The following is a 24246-nucleotide window of genomic DNA, read 5'->3' on the forward strand; positions in this document are numbered from 1 at the left end:
ATTTCATTAAGGGGTAGTTTGCCTTCTAAGGACTTTGAACAAATATTATATGAATATGTCTTTTATCTTCCTGGCACTTGGGGATGCACATAGGCTGCAAATACAAGGACACTGCCAGTGCTTTGGTCCTGAATGTATAATTAATATGTGTGCGTCAAAGATTTTAAAAGTGCCAGCATTAAGCTTATTGTGCAGTCACTGGTGAAGCACTATTTGTAAAAATACCTGGTTGCTTCATTCCCCTCAGCTGTGTTTCCTTTGAAGAATGGTATACTTTGCCATTATTATTTATGTGATTTATTTCCTAATGTTGCCAGGGGAATGTTTTGTACCTGAATTATTCTGTACCCTTGTACTATTGCTTTCCTTTAAATTCTCTCTGGTTGCACAGTCAGGCAGAGAACACTTTGATCTTAGGAGTCGGGTTAGTAGTGGTTCATGAGAAATCATGGATTCAGCTGATAACACAGTGCTGACTATTATGTATCAGGTGCTGACATGTTTTCTTCCCCCTTGCTTACAGAGAAAGACAAATGGGTTCCCCGAAGGAAGGGAGTTTGTTGGAGGTTATGACATAAGCAAGGAAAACTTTGAAGTTTTGGCATCTCTTGAAAAGTTTTTGTCGTTATTTATTCCCAGAAACTGCACTATGTTAATGATTTTTTTCTTCTAAGATTGATTTAATTGAAACCAATCCTTCCTGGGAAGAAAAAAGTCTCCCATGAGACTTGGAAATACTGTAAGCATCTTTCTTACCATCTCAAAACCTGTTTGTTAGGAAATCTGGACTCCTGTACAGATTAGGAAGGAATTCTATGGAAGTATACACCAAAATGGTACTGGTGAGACTCCAGTGTATAAACTGAGATAAATGACAGTTTTATTGAACTGTAAGAAGTAGTTAATTGATGTGAACACAGTGCCGGTGCTGCTGAAAGCTTGCCATGTCTTTTTCTAATTGGTTCTTGTGTCAGAAGCTGTGAGGGTCTGTGATAGAACCATGATATTGCAGATATTCCTACAGGAGGAACTGAAAGTTTAAATTACCTCACAGAAATAAAGCTCTTGAGTAAAACACACCAGTATACCAGTTTCACACAAAATTAAAGCACATTCCATTGTGACTGGGAAACAGAATGGAAAGTGTTATTAATAACAAGATAATGTGCTCTAAAACTGCTCAAAAGCATGCTTGTTTAAAAGCTGCTTAGCCATAATTTCCATGTTTGGCTTACAGGACTTCAAAGAATCATTAGGAAGACTTCCAAGAAATTAGATCAGCTCTATCTTTAGAAACAGACATTTCTTAAATGTTTGATATCCCTCAGGCTGTTGGGAGAAATTATACTTTGGCAGAAAATCACAGCTAGAACATTTCAGGTGAATTGGCAATAACAGAAAAGAGGGAGGAGTAAGACAAGTTAAATTGTGACTGAGAGATGGTAGATTTCTAGCTCTGTGTTAACTTGGGCAACCTTGGACACAAGCAGTTGCAATTTCACCCTGTGTGAGGTCTTACCTCTTCCGCATGGACTTGAAAGAATCTGAAGTTCTGGCAGTTTACATCTCCCCAAAGTTATCTAACCACTTTTGTTCTGGAAAATGTCAGCAGAACAGTCCTGAGAGCTCATGTGTTGTGTTGATCAACAGAGTTGTAACCCAATTGCAAATGCTCAGTATCCTTTGTACATGGGCGAGGAAGGGCCAAGGCCCTGGGCAAGGATATGTAATCAAAGCAGCTACAATTAGAGAAGCCAGCTGTGGGAAAGAGCTCCTTAAATTGGATGAACAGGTTTTGCCTACCAGCGGCAAAAGGCAGCACATCCAGAGGTGCTGCATTTTCAATTGCCAGTGAGATATACTCAACATCAATGAACAATCCTTGCTGTGATTTGTTATCCCCTGTAGACCTGCTTACCCCTTTCTAAATGATGCATTAACCACATATCAAATAATCTGCACAGAGTAGTGAAAGATAGAGAAATGGTTATTGTTAATTACTGGAATTTGCACATTAGTGCAATAGTACAGAAGTTGGATTGAGAGTAGAGAACCACCTTACTGTAAGATTGTTTTACTTAATGGAAAATTGCTATTTGTTTTCCAGTGAAAAATGATAAGCCTGTGTCTTGGTTTGAAAGACAGGTGTTTGCTAAGAAAGACAGGAGCCTCTCTTTGAAATGCAGAATGTAAACTCCCTCCCTCCAAATTATAATTTTGAAATTAAGGAGCTCTCAGGCAAAGATTTGGGAAATAAGAATAACAGTTCTTTTATAGGAAAATTAAAATAGAAATACATTATTACGAAGAGCAAACCCAAAACATTGCCAGAGTCAGAATACAACTTGCCACCCCGTCAGTCAGTCAGGGTGTCAGTAGCAGTCCCATTAAATGGTGGCTGCAGTCCTCCTGGAGTGACAGATGTGGTTCTGTTGGAGCAGGGCTCATGTAGAAAGGTGCAGTTTTTCTCCAAAGGTCCAGTGATGATGTGAAATGGTCTGGTTTTCCTTTGGAGATCCGGTGGGAAAAGGCTGCTTTGGTGTTCCAAATCTCAGGTTTTATCTAGGTAGGAAATGCTTGGCTCCTCCCCCTGGCTGGAGCATCTCCCAATGGGATGATGGGATTTTATCAGTCATGCAGTGGGACTCAATGGCCCATTAACAGAAGATATCTTCCTGGAGGAAGGATGGGTCGTGGAATATATAAAGATGACTGCCCCACCTGGTTTAACAGATGGTGATAGAATACATACTTTTGGTCACATCCTGTACTGCAACCTAAGACAGCCTGTCAAGGATTGTTCTTTTTTAACTTCACAGAAATGCAAGGAGGAAACAGTCTTGAAAACTATGTTGTAGTTGGCAGTTTGGGCATATTTTTTCTTTTTTTTTATATTTGCTTTTAGTTAGTACATGTGAATTTAAATTTTAGTAATGATAATGTTGCTGGAATGTGACAGCAAGAGCAAACAGAAGTCTGATGTAATTGAAGATGAGTGATTTGTGTAGCTAATAATTAGACATTCTGTTATTTAAACAGTGTGGTCAAGGTACAGCACACAGATAAAATACAATCACGTGTAACTAAGTGATTCTCTGGAGCTTGCTGTAGGCTGATGCTCATTATTACCAACACTTAACAACTGTTTGCTACACAGTGTGAGAGGTGGAAAAGGATTAACTCTAATAGGCTGAAGCCTGACTGGAAAATTAAAGCTGTAAGAAACAAATTCTAAATCTCTTGAATTTTGCACCCTTAAAGCTGAGGCCAGCCATGTGGAGCAGCATGTAGACTAAAACTTGTCTGGGACCCTATACCATCTGATTGAAGTTGCCTGGAAGTAGATTTCATGTGAGCCATCCCAGCCCAGCTCTGGATTTTTAAGGCCTATATTCTCTACGTACCCTGTCCTTTTCTTTCAAAATATTTCACTGTATCCTCTATAACAGAAATGTGGTAAAAATGGCTAATATTAATAGTAACCTGTCCCACCTCAGTGCAGTCTTATGACAGAAGAAGACTGTGCAGAAATATAAAAGGAATTTACAGGTGTTTACTGGTTAGAAAGGTTTATTTGGTTTCCTTTCTTCTCAAGTTCAATTTTTTTGCATTACAACATATAAATTTTTAGCCAGTCTTTATTTGTAGTGGCCAGATGGAGGAAGGAATAAGAGGAGTTGACTTGAGGTCCCTAGAAATTAAATTTTCAGTCATGAATAGCAGTACCATTTCCTTGTCACTGATAGCAAGGCCAGGCCATGTCCTTCGAGCAGGGAAGCATGTTCAGAAAGTGAAAAACTAATTTTCTCTTGGTCCCATAGTGCTCAGAGAGCTTCAAAATTATTTTCTTGCTGATGACCTTCTCCTGAACACAGACTGAGAATTTTATTATGTTGGAAGGGATCAGTTAAGTGACTTACCTAGAAGGCTGGGTAAGGATGAGAGCTTCTTGAGGAAGAAAGCAGAAAGGCCTACAGACAGCAGTTACCTCAGAGGGTGATATTCTGTTGCAACAAGTCAGAATTCACCTCCCAATAACTGCACTTTCTATTTTGTTTTAACTGGCTTCATTACCTATTCCAGTTTTGCTGACTTGCTGGGTTTTTACAGGCTACACTGGCTCTCATTAGGTGTCATGGTTTACTGTAGGTTTGGTTTTTGGTTCGGTTTTTGGTTGGGGAGGGAGTCCGCTACCTGCGGAACTGTGGGGACCAGGCAGAAGCAATCAGCTGCCTAGTTTGGAAGATTGAAACCTGGTTGGATCACTCAAAAGATCTGGTTACACCTCTGTGGAAAAGCACATTTAAAGACCAACAAATCCCAGGAAAATTCTCTTGGGTTCTGGCCTTGAACAGGCAACTGAGGGCTGGGCCGGGGCTCTGTTGCAACGCTGGCCCCTGCCCAGGAAACCGCCAGGTCTCCCGTCTTGGTGGGGTGGCCAGGCCCCTTTAGGGGGGGACTGAGCCCTTCCCTGGGAGCCCACCGAGCTCCGCCCCAGCAGGGCGGCTGGGCCTCCTTCCCAGCATGGCCAGGCTCCCTTTCCCAGCAGAGCCCGCCAGTCCCCTTTTTCCAGCGGCAGCACCACCAAGCCATGTTGGCTGGAGGCCATATCAGCACCAGGAGCAACCATGCAGCAAGGACCAGAGCCGGGAGTGACTGCCACCATCTCGGACCAGGAGCAGCCACGTGGCCAAGACTGCGCAGCCAAAAATTGGCACGGCCGGAGACAGCACCGCGTAGCCATGGCTGCCTTGGCATGGCTCTTAATTAACTTCTTTTTTTGGCCACTTTTAGCAGCCATGCTGCAGACAGAAGGACAAAAACAGCAGCAGCAGCTTTTCTTGTTTTTGGCACTCCACATGAAGAAAAGCTCTGAATAGAGTTTGCAGCCTGCACGGCTCACACGGTATCAGCAGATACCCCGTGAGGAGCATCAAGAGGCACGGCAAGCAATTCCTCTGATTCAGAGCCTGGATGAGATCAACTTTCCAACACTGTAAACTCTATAAAAATTGTTTCAATTGGTAGAGCTTGAGAACAAGCAAACCTATGATCACCAAGCATCTCCCAAATCAGAAAAAAAGAAAGGGTAAGGACATGTAGAGACAACAACATGGGACTCTTAAGGTCATTGAAGAAGGAATCAAATTCTAGATGGGACGGGATTGAGGAGATGCCTTAGTCTTAGGCCGAAATTCTTTTTTGTGAAGCTATGGTGAAGATATACTGGATACTTAAGACTTTGTTTTTTTCCCTGGAACTCAATGAAAATGCATTGGGAGGATGTAGCATTCTAAGCCAACTGTAAGCCAAGGCACCAGTATTGAAGCAAGTAAATGTTGCTATGATCCAATGAGAAATTTGAACAGAGGGAGATGAGAAACTTTGCCCCAGGAATAAAATAAGAAAACCTCTGTTCCCAGAAATGAATGAAAAGAACATTAGTTTTTTGTGCTGGAACAGCTCATCCTTAAAATAGTACCCCATTAAGTTGACATGGTCCATAAATACAGCTGTGGGAAGGATGCAAAAGATGGGAGGGACTTCACAATTACAGATTTCCAGGTGGCTGCTATTCATGGAATTTAAAAGCCATGAGAGAACTGTTTCTTGTAAAGAAGTCTCCATGACATGGTAAGAGGGACTTCTCTCCTGAAGTAGACTAGCTTATTTTAGAGGTGGTAAACTGACCAAAAGTTCCAGGTTTTGTCTCTTTATGTTGTCAGGGGGAAGGAAAAGAGAGTATGTAGGGAGAAGTGTTCTGAAGGTTTATTCTGATTTTCTTATTTTTCTTTTAATTTTGTTGATAAAGTTTTTCTTTATACCCTTTAAAGTTTTGAGCCTGTTTTGCCCTCTTCCTCCTAATCCATATCTCACAGCAGGAAATTAGTAAATAATTTCTAGTGGGTGCACTGGTGTCTGGCCAGCACTAAACCCACTACATAATTGGTGCATTGGCTGGGAAACTCAAATTAGCAAACCAAAACTGCTACATTAGGTTTTGGTTTCCATATCCATATGGGATTCCCTTTCAGTCCATGGGAGTGAGATTGTCTGTTCTGTCTGGCTCCTTCAGTGGCTCTGGTCTCAATGGAAGCCACAGCACCTGGGGACCCTCTTACTCGTTGCAGCAGTAAGAAGGAATTGTCTCATCTCATACACCTGTACCTCCACCAGCTGTGGCTAAGCATTCTTTTTGTCCAATATTTTTTCTTGCATTGCTCTGTCTTTCCCTCTCATTCCTTTCAGAATTTATATATATAAAGTTTCTAAGTGTCAGGTTACCCATTTAGAAAGTAAAGGAAAAGGAAGGTTCTTGGCAATATTTTTGACCCAGGTGCCTGTTTATCTCATGTTATTCCTAATTTTTTCCCCATTCTCAAAGAAGAAACAGGGATCCTCCATACAAGCTACTCATATGTCTGCCTACACATTACCATGTATATGTTAACTGGTCACATCTGCACCCAGATCTCTTCAGTCTGTCTTACATCCACTCAACAAGCCTAGGCTGTGTTGCCCTGGGATGGCCACACATTACTTTATTAAAAGCAGTGAGACCTTAACAACCAGATCACTGCTCTTCTGCTCTCTAGCATTAATTATGTCTATCTGCAACTGTCCTTTTGAAAGAGTTATTCAGAAAATGTTGTTCTGTGCATCTGAAAAGGAGGTTTTGGTGACAGTGTATGCAGAGTACCTGTGACAGATTTTGTACATGCATGGTTGTCTTTAATAACACTTTTGAATCTCAATCTTTATTACTAGCTATGGTGACAGTGTATGCAGAGTACCTGTGACAGATTTTGTACATGCATGGTTGTCTTTAATAACACTTTTGAATCTCAATCTTTATTACTAGCTATTAAGTAACTTCCTGCATTGCAATTCTGCCACTGGAACTGAGTTTTGTTAACATGCTTATATTTCCACAAATAATTTTATTTCATCTAAATGTGTCTTTTATCCCAAATACTAAGTATTCCTTTGTGAAGTGAGCTAACAATGCATCATTTGTAACAGAGAAGATAATGGGAACCTGAATGTAATAAGGGTTAGTGACCTGAAATTTCTCCATTCTGTGAATACCTCAGTCTCAAGCAGGTTCAGCTGTAATTATTTTAGCTAGGTAGAGAGAGGAATCACTTTCATCAGAGGCAAAACATTACCAGTTATGAAATGAGATCTGTACGTACAGACACACTGTGTTCGTGTCACTGCATGGGGGATTGAGTGCAGAGGAGATTAACGTTCAATCTTGGTTAATAATCCCTGTCTTTTATGATAAAAAGAAAAAAAAATAATTATTATGAAGTTTCTAAAATAATGGCATGAAGACAGCTGCCTGAGTCTGGATAATGAAAACCTGAACTGTCTGTATGAGCCAGGGAACGATATTTAGGTGAAATTCAGAGTAGTTACTGAAGGGAGGGAGCTGCAGAATTTGCACAAAATCAGCTTGCAGAGGTCTTCAATGCAATGAGAATGGGTTTTTTATTTCCTGTTCATCAGAAGAAGATACATGCAAAACCTAGTATTTCTGTGCAACGAAATAGGGATAGATGATGCAAGCAAAAGAGTTTGTCCTTATGGAGGCTATACCAACATAGCTATAAATATATCTTCACACTTTTAGTTCTGCATTTCCCTCTCTACTAAGTCTCAAATATTTTGGGAAGAACCAGTCTTCCATTAGAATCAAGAAAAAAAAATAAGTAATCAAAAATAACAAACTGAACAGAAAACCTACAGTGTTGTGATGAAGCTCAAATACTGACCACACTAAAATAAAACCCAAAATTGCAAAAACCTGAGGAATGGGAAAGGTTACAGCTTTGATGTTGTCCTGTTTTGATCAGATTTAACTGAGTTAAAATGCGCTTTCAAAGAACTGTTCATCTGGATTGATATTTCACAGATGCTGCCAAACAGACAAACCAAAAGAAGCTCATTTTGTGCCATTTCTTATCTGTGACTGAAATATTTGAGCAGTGGTCACCCGTGAGTGGTTTTTGAATTTATGTAAAATTTTTATCCTTCAAACAGAGAAACTGATGTTCCCCAGAGAGTAGATTGAAACAAGGGGGGGAGGGTGTCCCCCTGGTGCAGCATTTCCTATTTACCTCAAAGAGAATTTATTTTAAAAAGGCCTTTATGTGTTTGCTTTCACAGCTCAGCTAGCAGTCAGCTCTTCAGGGTATAACTTGTACTTCCCAGTTGTCATACATCTAAGGAATCTTCTTTCCAGCTGTGCTCCAGGTTGAGTAGGGCAAAAGGAGACAGTTAAGAAGTAATTTCCACCAGTCCTCAAGTCATAATTTTTATAATATCCATGTCAATAAAGTGTTTCATCGTTGCATACTTTCATTCCTATGAAGAAATCTAGCTAACAAATACAGATTTATCTGATGACAATCTGGCTTCCTTGTGAAGAAGTTGCTGGGATTTATTAAGCAACAAAGTCGTGACAAACTTGCCAGCAGTAATTTGGCTGCTCCTGTATAATTGCCTTCAAGAATATTCTTTCCTGGCCATTCACTGCAGCATCTGTGTTTGCAGTGGGTGTCTGTGCATGGCTGTGGACCAGTATATGTGCTGTGCTGAGGCCAGTGGAGATACTGGATGTGCACTGAGCATTATCACTCTTTAATGTGTACACCAACACCAGTGAGACATTGTCACCTCCAGCCTTGTTTTGAGTCACTGCAGTAACACGTGCTGCTGCTGCTGCTGCTTCAGTATCAGCTCCCACCAAAGTCAGAGGAAATTATTTCATTTATTTCAGAGATCAAATGGAAAGGGGAAAGAAAAAGAGGCTGAGCAAGGGAATGAGCTTGTCTGTGGGGTTTTCTCCATCTCACTGATGTGTGACATTTCCATCTTGAGTTTTGATTAAATTCCCCTTAATTAGTCCATTAAGCTAAAGCCACCAAAGCTAATGATTGAAATGTTGGTTAACTGATGATCTTGTTTCACTGGAATTTGAAAGACTTCGTATTTCTAAATTAATAGTGACATTAAACTAGGGAAGATAAAATGATGAACTATTTGTTGCAAAAATGCTGGTCTCAAGAGAAGGTTCGTACTGAAACAGCTTTCGAGTTAGCAAAAAATAAGATTAATAGGCAACCAAAGCAGCACTGGTGGTCCTAATAGTGTTTAGTATTCACAGATTTTTTTTTGTATTTTGGAGGCATTTCTGCCTTTTTTTTCATCCCTGGTGAACTTGTGGAAAATTCCCAAGAGTTCTGGTCCCAGTGTTCCTGCAGGTGAAATCAGCAAGGCTGTCTCTTAACTTGAATGAACTGTAAATAAAAGTAAAAAGCAACCTACTGTATTCTGGTATGGCATGTTACATGGCATTCCCTTCAACAACAGAAATCCTGGTTTGTATCATGCCTTCAAGGTCTTAGGAGCTGAATATTTGATAATTCTCATAAGAACAGCCCCTTATTGACTGAAGAGGCACAACATGAAAAGTGCATCAAAGCATAACACTTTGGGACATGAACCTTAGATTCTGCCAAGGAAATTGCCTGAAGATATTTTTAGAACTGCTTCATTGCCCAGAGGCAGAATGAAGGTGCATCGTAGTCTTTACAGAAGTTTCTTGTGCTCCCCGAGCTAAAATCTGCAGTACTGGAGGGAAAAGCTGACGGAGAGGAATTGCTTATTTGCCTTTGTAATTAATTTTGCAGCCTCAGTTTAACACCTTACATCAAAGCGTTCTTGCTTCCAAGTGGCATTTAGTGTGCACCCTGAGGAAATAGGCTGAGACTCAAATGCACCACTCTTGGTCCCTTCAGTGCAGCACCAATGGTCACTGTGTGCAGGGCACTGATTTTCACACAGAGCTATCTGAAAGATGTGCAGCTGAACCAGGTTCCACCCTACCTTTTCCTGGGCATTTCAGCAGCACACAACAGGGAAGGAGAAATTTCTGCTGAGCTACAGGCTATATTTTGCAGCCTGAGGTAGGTGCTGATTCTCTATAATGCACCAGAATGTGACCTGTTATGCTTTAGGACCTGTTTCATACACACACTTCAATCATCTCTGCTGCTGGCACTGTGACTTGGAGGAAAAAGTAGATCAGAGCCCACTGTGCCTGTCCAACAGCTTTTGTTTAACTCTTGTATAGCATGTCTCAAACTGAACAGCTTATGTTTATGCTAGAGCTTGTAATTTCATTTGAAGTGTTGTGGGATGTCAGCTGTAGAGCAAATGAGGGAGGGAGGCAGGGGGAGGGCAGTCAATTCAGTCAGAAGCCAATTTAATATCCAAGGATTTTATGTTTCCTGCTGTTCTCTTCCTAGACATACCCACAAGGGGTTTCAGGTATCCCAATTAAGAACTGTAAGACTGCTGGCAGCATCAGACTGCAGTTGCACTTTTTATGGATTTGGGAAGGCTAAAAATATGCTTTTGTGATACTCAGACTTCTATGGATGGAGCTGCCACCTTTTGAGCTGATAAAGATGAATCATTTAACAGGGAAAATTGACTTGCAATTTGGAGTTTCCTTTGATGGTAGGGATACTCTTCCTTCTCCATATCCACTATTATTCCTGTCAGTCACCTGATCTTTCATGGCAGTTGTTCATGTCTTTAGAACATAAAAAGTCAGTTTTAGAGAAGTCTCTCCATATGTGCAATGTGTATCTCCAAGGAGTGAGAAATTTCAGTGTTGGAACATCATTGCTATTGTTTCCCAGAAATGAAGGATGAGCATAGTAACTATATAAATATTTTCTGTTGTGAATGGACTGTGGTCTGTTCCAAACCCTTCACACCTTTTGGAGGCTGACAGGAGTTTTTTCTGGTTTGAGTTTTTGCCTTGGTTGTATCAGCTTTTCTGACTGTCCACAGCTGCAGTTTAGCAAGAGCACCAGTTGCAGAAGATGATGAGACTCCAATCAACATATTCTCAAAGTCACAAATATCCCTGGGGTCTGTTTTAGCTTTTGCCAAACCTCACTGTTGCCTCTGGAAAGCTGCCCTTTGTTTGAGATCAATGTGGAAGTTGGTTACGTTTGCTGACAGGAGAGTCAGGAGGCTCAGTCAAAATCCACATTCAAAACACGGGAATATGCTGCCTCACAGTAAATATGCACACGACCAGGGCAACTTCATTGGAATTTTGGTTTTGAGGTTGGCTTGCTGGTATAGGAGAGGTATTATTTTTTAAAAAGTAGGAATCACCAAGATTAATGTAAGGATGCTAGTAACATAAGCAAAACTAAAAGAAAATATTTTAAACCCAGTGCCATGCAGAAAGGACTAGAATCTGTGAGAAGAAAAAAAATCTGCTGGTGTTTAGATCCTTGCTGCAAGGAAGAGACAGGACTTCTAAAGGCATTTATATAAATATGGCTGCTCCTCTAAAATGCCTTGTTCTGTCATAATTTTCTTGTCTAAACTGAAACACCTGCAAGAATTCACATTATGACTGAACATTTATCTCTAAAAGATAGAGCAGAAAGCACCAGCAATAGATCTGCATTAAAGAGACCCACAAATGGTTTAACTTCTGCTGGTGTAAAACATCAAGATACAACAGAGAATTAGGTTCAAATAATATTTTGTACTCACTTGCAGCTTGTTCTACATCATGTGATCGTTTCATGTTTTTATAGTCCTGATGCAACCTCTGAGCATTGTATCTGACTGCTGGGCTATGGTTGGCTGCTTTCAGAAATTGTTCTCTTTCCTAAGCAGAGTATTATGATTTTATGTGGCAGATATGCATTGAGAGAACATGAATTTGCTAAGCTAAGAGAAAAACTAAATCCATGAGTACACAAAATTAATGCATGGACAATATACTGTCAGATTTGAAGTATTTGGTTATGGGTAATTTTTGCTCTTCCTGCTGATGTGTGATATCACTAAGGGTGAATTTACAGTGATCTTTCTTTTGGAAATAGAAGAGTGTCATAACTTCCTGGCAAAAGCCATCTTTCCTTAAATCAGGAAGCAGTTTAAGGCAAACCTCCTCTCCTTCTTTAAGAAGATGATGAGTTCTGCTCTTCCTGTGGACTACCCAGTATCAGTTCCTCTCTTTTGTGACTGCCAGGGCTGTTAGATATCCTTTGCTTCCTACAGAGCACATCAGCACGAAATACTTTCTAAAATGGTTTCAGCCTTTGATTGCCACTTCCTTTTAGGAACTCCAAATTACTTCAGGAGCCTTGCCTACTTATTTTTCTTAACACTTTTTGTAAATCACTTGTGAGAATAAAACCACTTAGAGGTCTGTTTGGTTGGTTGGTTTTATATTTGTGCCAGAATCCAGGGAACCTTTTTTTTTTTGACAACATGCATACACACACTTCTGCTTCCTTCAAGATGTTTGTCTGGAGGGAAGAGGGGCTGTATTCTCTTATTATCTCTACCTGTATTATTATAGCTCCCCTCCTCAGATCACCTTTCCTTGTTAGAAATGAGGATATTTTCTCTATCAATTTAGTATTTTTATATGTGAAAAGTTTTCTCCACCAAAAATTTAATAAAACCAGTTCAAAAACTGCTTTAATTGTGAATAGCTTTGAATGTCATCTTCTTTAGTGGAATTTAATCCCATTTTTTCCAAACTGTGCAGGTTTTGGTTTCAGATCACTGCTTCATGGGAAGAAGGCTCTGATGCCATTATTGCTTTTGACAATGTCTCCCTTAGTCTGGACTGTTATTTAACAAGTAAGTTTTCCTTTTATCTGCAAGTGACTTGTCTTTTATTTCCCATGTAATTGAAATTTGGAAACTGGGGGGAATGGGCTGGGTGCCATTATATTCAAAAGACTCTTGAAAGGTAAATGTCTGTGTCAGAAATCACTGTGCTTAGGCAGAGGACCCCGTTCAGGTGCACCCCTTACTGGTGGAGCTGAGCAGGGAGGGGGGTTCCCAGTTTGGCATAAGTGGGTAGTGAGACAGAGGGTGTGGGACATCAGCTTCCAGCTGAGGCAAAACCATGACCTATCCAGCCAGGCTGATGCAGAAGCCAGTCTGTGATTATAGATTTCCACATGACCTGGTTTGCTGTGTGACAGTGATCAAAATGAATGACAGTTGGACACTGGCTGGGAAAAGACAGGCATCCTGTGATTGACACTAACTTTGCAATAACATTGGGCACAGTACTCCAGTTAAATTAGAACAAGGTTATTTTATTTAGACTGACATGCATTTAAGTCTGGATCCATGCATTTAAGTCTGGATCAGAAACTAGAATTTTCGCACTCTACTGCTCTGGGGAAAAATTTGGATTCTGATCCTGGCTTTGTGGCTGACTGGCCTCTAGATTATGCCCAGTCCATACCTTTGATGCCACATGTAGACTTTTATTAAACCTTTGTGTCTGATTCATCTTTCATAATCTCATGCATAGTGAATTGCTTAATTTGTAAATGTATTCAACGATCTGTCACTCTGTACAGACCTCATACCAACAACTTACATGAAGGCTGGAGAATTGCTGCTCTGAACAAATTAAACTTCTGCCTTGGGCTGAGCAACAGAACTTGAGTGTGTCCTTTCTTCTCCAATGCTTGAAGTTGTGACCTCTGTAGCCCTATTCAGACTGAAAACCTCTAAACCACTTCTGCAGTCAGAATGTTTCATCTGCTTTGTGTTATGTTAATTTGTGTTGCCTGGGGCATGAGTCTCTCCATTTATGCAGTAATACCTTTTGGTTTCTGTGCATAAGTACAACATACCTCAAGTTCCAGTATTCAGAGAGATCTTAAAATTAGGATAGAACTAAAGAAAATTCCTCATATTTTTACTGGCTAAAAAAAATTAATTATAACAGAGATTGTATTCTGTATTTCTGCTTTGTGTCTTCATTGACTTAATGTTTTGCCCACCACCGATTCCTGTTTTTTTTCCTTTTATCTCAGTTCTGTAACAACAGTGGAAAGTAAATCTACCCATTTATTTTAATAATGTTATATCCTGTGACTGAAAGCTCTTATTCTCAGCACGGAAGTCTGCAGCCCTTATTTTAGCTTCAGTTTTGGATTACAGTTTTGGATTGGATTTCAGTTTGGATTTCAGTTTTGCATCAGTCCCACTCAGCCATAAACCAATCAGTGATTTCTTGTTTTTTAGTCAGTGGAGAGAAGACACCTCGAGGTACCCCTCCAGACTCAAGCAATTTGCTCACCATTAGAGGTGGCCAGAAGAAGTTTGGATGGGAACAAAAGCTCCTGGGAAATCTCCAGCTCATCAGTGCTCCCTCTTCTGATCCAGCAGGTAACTGTCGAGTCAAAGCGCCATCAGATAGGAGACATTTTTAACTAGCACAGATTTCATTCAAATGTGGCTAAATGCATTTTTTCTCCCAAAGCCTTTGTTTAGAGCTTTCTCCAAGTCCCTTAAAAATAAAATAAAATATGCTCTAGAAAGAAATTACCTGTAACTGCTAACTGTAACTTGGATTTAATTTAAACAGACTGAAAGCTGGTGAAAGAACCAGAAGGGGCCACTTGAAGTAAAACATGGGTTTAAACTGTAAGATGTGTTTGGTGTCATGGTCATCTAAAAACTGGCAGGAATCAAAGTGAAATGTCCAAATTGACTGAGTTTACCATTTCTTAAACTGAACACCCAACTCTATTTAATACAGACGTGGTTTGAACTAACATATCCTCACTTTTTCAATAAATACTCATTGTCCATTTGAAACAGTTCAACACTGGACTTAGTTAGAAATGTCAGTCTTGTATGTTGATGTTACTTCATTCTCCCCTGCCCTTCAGCTTGTCTTTCCAGCCTAACTGTAATGGTGTGGGACAAATAGATGCAAAAGTTCACTTTCCATTGCTGTCTCCCAAATGTTTCCTCCTCTCCTCTCCTCTCCTCTCCTCTCCTCTCCTCTCCTCTCCTCTCCTCTCCTCTCCTCTCCTCTCCTCTCCTCTCCTCTCCTCTCCTCTCCTCTCCTCTCCTCTCCTCTCCTCTCCTCTCCTCTCCTCTCCTCTCCTCTCCTCTCCTCTCCTCTCCTCTCCTCTCCTCTCCTCTCCCCTCCTCTCCTCTCCTCTCCCCTCCCCTCCCCTCCTCTCCCCTCCCCTCCCCTCCCCTCCCCTCCCCTCCCCTCCCCTCCTCTCCCCTCCTCTCCCCTCCCCTCCCCTCCCCTCCCCTCCTCTCCCCTCCCCTCCCCTCCCCTCCTCTCCTCTCCTCTCCTCTCCTCTCCTCTCCTCTCCTCTCCTCTCCTCTCCTCTCCTCTCCTCTCCTCTCCTCTCCTCTCCTCTCCTCTCCTCTCCTCTCCTCTCCTCTCCTCTCCTCTCCTCTCCTCTCCTCTCCTCTCCTCTCCTCTCCTCTCCTCTCCTCTCCTCTCCTCTCCTCTCCTCTCCTCTCCTCTCCTCTCCTCTCCTCTCCTCTCCTCTCCTCTCCTCTCCTCTCCTCTCCTCTCCTCCCCAGGCTTTCCCACATATTCACAATATCTGTTTTGGGCCTTAAAGATGCATTTCCAGTTGAATCAGCTTCCTTCCCTCCTCCTTGCCAGCCTCTCTTTCTGAACTGGTTCAAGCAGCCACAACCTCCAGCCTACCAGTGGCAGCAAGGCTGACCATGGAAGAGAGGGGTAGCGACAGGAGAGACAAGTGTTTCTTACAACTGAAACCCTCAGCACTGTGTCCAGCTGTTTCTCCTCACTTAGGGCCAGCTACTTACCTGTCAATTTGAAATACCACCCATCTTAACTTAGAGAGCAGGGTTGATATATGCCTCCTTTGCTCTGTCAGTAAGCCTAGGGATTTGTTCCTGCTTGCCTCCTTCTCTCCCACTCTTCCTCCTAAGAAGAGTTCTTTGCATCTATTCTTTTCTAGGCTGTATTCCACTTTGCTACCTGCAGTGTTCTGCTGAGGTGCACGAACTAATGGTGTAGCTGTGATGCTGACAGCAGTCTGGTCAGTGTCACCAAAAGCCCCACACAGCCTTCAAAGCCTCCCTGAAAAGCTGGATCCAGGATCCCACTCTGTGCTGGCACAGCAGGGCGGCTGCCACTGCCTGAGCTCTCTTGTGAAGTGAGCTCTGGCAGCAGAGGCTGAGGGAATACCTGCAGGGTCAGCTGAGTTGCCATCACATGGAGTTTACTGATATTTTATGTCTTGCGCATCCCACAGCAAGAAAAGTGCAGAAGCATTTTCAGGAGCCTTAAGAGAGCAAGACAGAGGCAATGAGCCCGTATGAGAGGATGCTGGGCTGAGTGAAGCTGCAGTTCAGCTATAAAGATTGGGTTTAGCTCTGTTACAGATGTTGTGTGTGAGCTTGGGCTGTCACAAAGGTATAATTTACAAAAGTATCTTTATATGTTCTCTTTGAAGATCCTTTGAAGTCCTCCCTTCAATATCTGTATCTCTATTTCCTGCCTGTAAGTGGAGTTTTCAGTGCTCTCAGTATTGCCCTTGGGTCAGTGATCTCATGGTAGGATCTGTAGGCAGGTGTAGATTATGGATTTCTGGCTGACTTTCTGTAGATGGGGATGTAGTTTTTTTAAGGCAGCTATACATTTCCTTCCAGGGTACCTACTGTTTTAGCAACAAAAAAAAGCCATTAGATTTTAAATGTAAACTTAATGTAAAATTTGTGTGGGCTAGAAATCATGTGGCTGTAAATTTTTTTGAGAATTCCGTTATTTCCTACTACTCATTAGACTTGACATCATTTAGCTCTTCTGCTCTCTGTCCTATCTGAGGAATTCTATTTAGAGAAAGGCTTGGATAGTAGAAATAAAGGGAATCAGATTGCATGAGGGTAGAAGACAAGGTCACTGAGGTACTTAGAGCAATTAAAATAATTTGTGATGACCTTGGGGTGAAAATTCAAGGCAATTCCAATCTAAAACAGCTTGCCTATTTTCTGGGCTTTATCCTTGGTCTTGTTCATATTCTGTCTAAAATTGTCTCTAGCCCTTGGGGTTTGAAATTACTCCTACAGCAATTTTCTCCCCTTGTGCCCTCAGAGTAGACAGGGCAGAAACAGAGAAGCTGAGTGGCAGTGAAAGTCATTGCATTTCTGAGGGTCTCTGCAGCACCAAATCCCCTTTTTCCTTTGTATTCCTGAGCCCTGGTTGCTGTCAGAAAACACTGCAGATGCTTGTTTGGTCCCTAGGCTATGTATTTTACCCTGCTTTAATCTTGTTTCTTTCTGCATCCCATAATGCATTTAAGAAACCTCGGGCTGAGTCTGTTCAAGGCCTTTCCTTTGATGGGCACATATTTACTGTTGTGTGAGTGAACCAACAGCATCAGAACCACCCTGAAGACCAATATGAGCTCAGCTAAAAGTAATTACAGTTAATAGGATCTTTGACTTGTGTGATGGATCACATACTATAGAGTTTCCTTCTTAAGAAATCTTACTAAAACAAAGAACTGTGTTCCTAAAGCTGATGAGACAACAGGATAATAAAATGTCCTCCCTAAGTCCCCAGGCCAGTTCAGCCATCGCATCGTTATTTACACAACGTTAAATCCAAAGAATCTCAGTTGCTTTCAAGGGCATGGGCTCTCCACTTGCTCCTTTGTATCTGAGCACAGCCTCTTACATACGCCTGCTTTTGCCTGTGCTTGGAAATCCATTTTCAGTAGAAGTGATGGTTGGCACCACCAGTCCCCCTCTCCTCTCTGTTCTCAGGCCACACTGTCAAATATCCTAAAGCTTCCAGAAATGCATTACCCACTGTAGTGTGTCACACCTGGGATAATGAACACACACTGGCTAGAATAAGACCTCAAATGCCTACAATTAATGTGGTGCTGTTACTCTCAAGTTTCTTGATGACCAGGACAAGCACACAAAAATTCTTGTGGTTTTCAAATCACAGTTACTTGCAGTGCAAGGTGGCCATTAGACAGATGTTCACAGGGCAGTGCAGATGCTTTCCTTTTCAATTAACTAATGATGTGCTATTTGCTGGAATACTGGTTTCTTGCTGAAAGGTTGCAGGTGAAACTTGATTCTAGAAGCAGCCTGGAAAAATAGCTATAACAAGACCTGCATGTACCAGAAGATTGAAACTGCTTTAATGGAATCAGGATTTTTCATTGAGATGGTTAAATCTGTACAAAAGGCTGAGTGCTGTTTATTCTGTTGTAAACCCAGGCTTACTTTGGCTTTGGTTTTAAATTGGTTAGGTATTAGTTTAAGTAAAACTGAAAGCTTCTCAAACCATACTATCATTCAACTACCAATTAAAAAGTCAATTTATATCAAACCAATGCAATTTTCTTTTATACACAAGGCTAGAATATGGGAAATTCGGGCATATAAAGATACAGTGAGCAATAATGAGGAACTCGAGGTAAACAAATTACTATCACAGAAGCTGAAGGAGACAAAATAGGATTCTCAGTAGGCGAAAGGAGATAACAAGACACAGAGCAATCAAGCTTTAATTAAAGATTTCTGGTGCTTCTGAATAGGCTTTAAATACCATGAGGACAGCTTCTCTTTCAATGTTTCAGCTACTCTTCTGTCCCACTGACAACTTATTTGTGTCAGGGCACACATTACAAAAATATTAACCTTTTTGCCCTTCAAATCTTGCACTGTTTTGTCCCTTCTGCTCTGTATATTCACCAGCCATTGTGCAGCCCTGGTTTCTTGCATGGAATCATTTGCCATCAAATCATTTTCTCACCCAGACTGGGTTACTGTTTTCCTCCAGTCTCCTCCTTACAGCATTTAGTGGTTGGACAGATTTTGTGTGAAGATCAGGGAGAGTCCTGTTTTGAGTACTTCCATGGCTGTTTTCTCGGAAGAACTCTCAGTCACATTAGTTAATCAGATGAAGGAGCTGAAAGGGACAGCAGAGCAAGTATTAAGTAAAAGAAAATTACATTTGGTTGCTCTTTGTATGCAATTATACTAACTGAACTATTGGTATAATGCAATAAAGGTATCTGCAGAATTGTATTTTTGTATTATGCATCAATTAACACAGTGAATAACAGCTCAGTGCCCTCCCCCAACAAAAGTAACATTCTGAACCATGATGGAAATGTTTGGACACAACAGTGGGATCTCACAATATGTAGGTATGAATTTCTTTATTGCACTTGCTTTCTCTGTAGGATTAAAAATAGCAACGGTGCAATACTGAAAATCAGCATGCAACCAGATACAACCTAGAAAAGTTGAATTGGCATAATTGCTCTCTAGAGTTAATAATGCACTTGAAATAATCAGGGCAATTCACAGGTTTCAGACCTGCATTTCAAAGCTGCTCACTCTTAAGAATTGCAGTTTAAATTGTACAGAAACTGCTGTAAATCTCAGAAAATGCTTTTAAATAATTTTTTCACCTCCACCCAACTTGGTTGTTGTTATCTAATGTGCATTTCTACCATCCTTTGTAATTACGAAAAAAAGTTGGTAGCATGTATCACTTAACCCCCTTTATGGAAGACTCTTTGTGAAACATAAAAGGGGAAATAAATTTGTTTTCTTCATGCTGCTTTGTTTGTGCCTGGTTTCAGAAGGTGGCAAGAAACAAGGCCTTCTCATTGCTCTCCAAAGTCAGTAGTGCTCGTACCTGCTTACGCTGACCAGAGTCTCCTACAAGAATGCCCTGATAGTGTTCTCAATTTATAAATACTTAAGAAAAATCTAAAGCATGTGTCTTGGTTTGAAAGATGGGTGTCTGCTAAGGAAGGCAAAAGCCTCTCTTGAAATGGAAAATGTAAACCCCCTCCCTCCAAATTATTGTAATTTTGAAATTAAGGAGCTCTCAGGTAAAGATTTGGGAATAGGAATAACAGTTCTTTACTAGGAAAATCAAAATAGAAATACATTATTACAAAGAACAAACCCAAAACATTGCCAGAGTTAGAATACAACCTGCCACCCCGTCAGTCAGTCAGGGTGTTGGTAGCAGTCCCATTAAATGGTGGCTGCAGCCCTCCTGGAGTGACAGATGTGGTTCTGTTGGAGCAGTGCTCCTGTAGAAGGGTGCAGTTTTTCTCCAAAGGTCCAGTGATGATGTGGAATGGTCTGGTTTTCCTTTGGAGATCCGGTGGGAAAAGGCTGCCTTGGTGTTCCAAATCTCAGGTTTTATCTAGGTAGGAAATGCTTGGCTCCTCCCCCTGGCTGGAGCATCTCCCGATGGGATGATGGGATTTTATCAGTCATGCAGTGGGACTCAATGGCCCATTAACAGAAGATGTTTCCTTGAAGGAAGGATGGGTTGTGGAATATATAAAGATGACTGCCCCTCCTGGTTTAACAGATGGTGATAGAATACATACTTCTGGTTACATCCTGCATTACAATCCAAGACAGCGTGAATCAAGCTTTTGAGTATTTCTTTGAAATGATACTCAGGATTGATCTGGCATACGTTTGTTATCACTGCAGATACTTGTCCTGTTCAACTGAAAGGTGTATCCAGGTCTTCCACTGCTGCCCTTATTTAGAAAATAAAGACAGAAATAGTAACTCCAGAAAGAGTGGAAAAGCCAATCTCTATTAGTCTAGCCATGGCAAGTCTCGCTAATTCCTATGATCATTTTATATCCCCTTAATACTATTTTGTAGACACACTTAACAGGTATGGGACTGTGATTGTGAGCACAACCTAGTTCTGCCATTTACCATCATCTTTCAACCCCCTGCCCCATAAATCTCTGGCAAATTCAATCCTGGTAAAGGTAATTATCTCCAATTACTGCTCACAAAACACTGTTAAATGGCAGAACCCAAAGCAAAATTGAAATCCTTACCTCACTGAGCATGTTTCTTATATATGCTTGAAGTGTATTTTGCCTACAGGCATCCTGCATGAGCCAACTCTGGAATTATTGGTATTGCATAACTGAGATTGCTCATGCACTGAATAAAATCTACAGCCCTCCACACTACCCATAGTGCCAGTAGCAGCCAAATGTTAATGAAGATTATGTTGGGCAGTTTCCTGTAAGCCTCTGATTTCCCATATTGGCCAAATATTGCCAGACAAGGGAAGCGTATGGAAGTTTTTAGAAACAGATGAAGCAAACATCCCACTTGTTCAAGCTTGATGACATCTGCCTGAGAAGAAGAGGTAAAATGAACTCTATGAGGAAGAATTATTTGCATGCAGAAGTTAAGCCACTGGGGTTCTTATACCTCTGAAACATGAGAATTTATAGCCCTTATTAATGTGGATTTTTACTCCACTGGAGGTAGGAATAGCCTTTTGGTCTGAACAGAGGTAGTCATAGCAAGTTACACAAACTGACTATGCATTGTTTTAAAGCACTAATGCATTTCACTAACATGTTACTCTAGGTTCCAAAATAAGCCAAGTACCATGGTGCTTGGTTGGCAATTTGCTCAAATCACTCAAGTTTCAGTCAGCAATGAGCTTAAACTAGGTTCAAACCAGCTTGATTTGACAAATGCCAGTTAGTACGTTTAGGCCCTTGAGGTATAGCCAAAATGCCTCTGTCTGTTTTGTGGCATGGAGTTTGTGTGCTGTACATGTGCCAATGAAATCACTTTCTATGTTAGAAATACAAATGTGCCTTAGACCATGCTCCACGGTTTTCTCTTCAATGTTGCTGGTTGTTATTTGCAACAGTGCCTGCAGCAGCATTGCCTCAGGCTGCAAGTAGTATCAGAGCTTCAAACAAATTAGTCATTTTAAGTCTTATGGGATTTTGATAATTTTGTTTTCCAAGAGCAGGACGTCACTCCCCTTTTGCTGTGGCTGAAACCCAGCACCTTGGTTGCTGTGCATTTCATGTACCTAGACAAACTGTGTAAAACCTAGAATTTCTGCTGTGCAGAAGGATGAGCGACTGCATCTGTAAATATATCAATCAGTGAATTCATCATGGAAAGAAAAGTTATGAAGGAAGAAATCTTTTTTCAATTGTTTTAATAGAGCCAAAAAGATATTTTTTCAAAATGTGCTTCTGGGACCTTGCCAATGTGTTGGGAAGCTTACCAAGGAGCATAAAGGCAGGTGAGTGGGTGAATAGACAGAAACTTAATGTTTCCTCTGCTATGTTTCTTTTAAAAGGAGGATTCTATCAAATTGAACTGAAGTATAAATTATTCACTGAAATGTAGTACCCCAATCTGAATCTCACTGTGATCTCCACTTCTTTTTTTCTCCCTCTCCCCCACCTCAAACAGAGATTTCCAGTTTTTAAACCTCAGTAGCAGCTTGCAGCTACCAGTGGCAGAATATATAGGGACCGTACATTCAACTATCTGTTGTTTTTCTTCATGAGAATGCTCAGCTGTTCCTGGGCACTGGGCATATTCAGCTTGTGTGAACTTGGGCAGAATTACACAATCTGCTAGTTTTTGGGGGATGATTAGCCTGGAGAGTCCTACTGTTCTTCCTTGGTGTGTGAGGTACTTGGCAGTGTTATCCTGCCACATACTGCAGAAGGAAGGAGGGATGTGCTGTGCACTATGCAACAGACCACAGTTATTCACAGATGGAAAAAAATCTATGCTTCTCACCGAGCTACTTAAGGATTTTCAATTCAGTGCTGCTGCTTTAGTCTTTGGAGATCAAAATAATGCTTCAAACTGAATTACTGTAAACTGCTGTGGCATGCAGCAACCTGTAAAAATGCTCTCTCCAAGCTCATTAAGACATGCTGCAGTCATTTCTAGAATCAAGAGAAAATCAATACTTTGCAGGGAGTGAAATCCTAACTTTTAAAAAAGTGGCGGTGGGTTATTAAGGCAGGCAGCACTCTGTTTTGCTACTGGGTCAGTGGTTTCAGATCTTGGGCTGCTGTTATATCTGCACACTGAGGGTTGGCTTTGTGAAATGTGTAAGAGTGGAGGGGGAGAGGGAAGGGGTTTTAGTCTGTATCCAGAATTGTAACTAAGATCCATCTGTCCTAATTATCTTGAAATGAGGGGGAGCTTCTTCCTGTGTCTTATTATGTCCCATTTAATTCAGTGACAAAGCTGTTCCATGTTGGACTGGCTTCCAGTATTTGTAAACAGGAGTAGGGCTGTTTTCACATCAGTGCAGCAATGGCAAATGAGATCATGCAACACCTGGCTGTAGGTTTTACTAAAATCCCTGCTGGTTTAAATCAGGTTCAGTCTCTCCATGGACGTTACCTGGGCCATGTTTTGGGCAAAGATCACTACCCAGCTCTGCTAGTCCTGAAACACATATTTTTGTCTACCATCTACTGAATAAAACAGATAAATATTCTTGCTAGTACTGGCTGCAGCTGCTGCAGAACCTGGGAGGCTTTGCAGACAACCCTGTATACAGCACTGTATCCATTACAACAGGACCACTTTAGAAATCCAAGATACCACTTCCTGTGCTCAGTCATCTCCAAGTTCCTTACGTTGTACTCCCTGGCATTACACATCTGTGGATTTACATTCCCCATCCTCTCAAGCTCTGAAAAAACAGATTCTAAAATCTTAGTGCAGATTGGCTAATCTCAAATTGACAGCAATGTTTGCCTTTACTCTGATACTGCTTCTGCACTGGAAGTGAGTCCCCTCTAGTATGCCCTAAAGGCACAAAATACAAAAGCTGTTCTGGTTGCTTCAGTTCAGAGTCTGAAGGCATACGGTCTACAGCATAAGGACATTCTCCTTCTGTTCCCAACAGGGCTTTTAAGGAACTAGAGGGCCATTTCAAAGCATTTTGGAATAAGATGTAGTTCACTGATCCCCAGTCCCTAGAACCCAGTGGGAGCCTAGAGCAGCCAGTTTCAGCTGTGCTGTGTATTACATGTGGAATCATCTAGAGATAATTTTTCCAAGGTCAGGTAGGCAGATATCTAAGGAACGAGTATTTTTTCAAGGGGCTAAATCAGAAATGTAAAGCTTAACCACAGCAGCAGTCTGCACATGCTGTGGTTTGTCCTAGGTTTTATCACTTCCAATGTTCCATTTTGATTCTGTCATGTTTTGGGCTTATTGTCCCCTTGAAGGTCACCTGCATCTACCTTTGGGAACATGTTTGATATTTCACTGAAGATATCCAAGTGGTTTCTTATTGTTCCACTTACCTGCCTGCTTTACTAAACATATGTTTCTGTGCAGGTGGCTAAGCCCACTGGGGTATTGCAATGTTAAATCACTGTGATAGCTGACAGAATGAGTCTCTCATCTTCCAGTTAGTGTAAGATTTTCCTTTGGGTTTGGGGTGGGTTTTGCAAGGATAAACTCAAGTAACTTCTGGTGCCAGACTGTTCAGAACTACTGAAGCATTTTGCTGTAGTAACTTCTAGACCTTTCTTCCTTAGGTGCCTTTACCCTCCTAGCTGTTGT

General features: G+C 41.2%; 1 protein-coding gene across 1 annotated transcript in view; it reads left to right on the forward strand.

Annotated features, from left to right (window-relative positions):
* ALK (ALK receptor tyrosine kinase) overlaps nt 1-24246 on the forward strand; it is a 306940-nt gene that overhangs the window by 249323 nt on the left and 33371 nt on the right. Inside the window, exons 10-11 of the mRNA XM_062490501.1 lie at nt 12602-12696; nt 14107-14250. Of these exons, the coding sequence (XP_062346485.1) occupies nt 12602-12696; nt 14107-14250 (239 nt within the window). The remainder of the gene's footprint in view (nt 1-12601; nt 12697-14106; nt 14251-24246) is intronic.

The sequence above is a fragment of the Cinclus cinclus genome, chromosome 3 (assembly GCF_963662255.1).
Source record: "Cinclus cinclus chromosome 3, bCinCin1.1, whole genome shotgun sequence".
Lineage (NCBI taxonomy): Eukaryota > Metazoa > Chordata > Aves > Passeriformes > Cinclidae > Cinclus > Cinclus cinclus.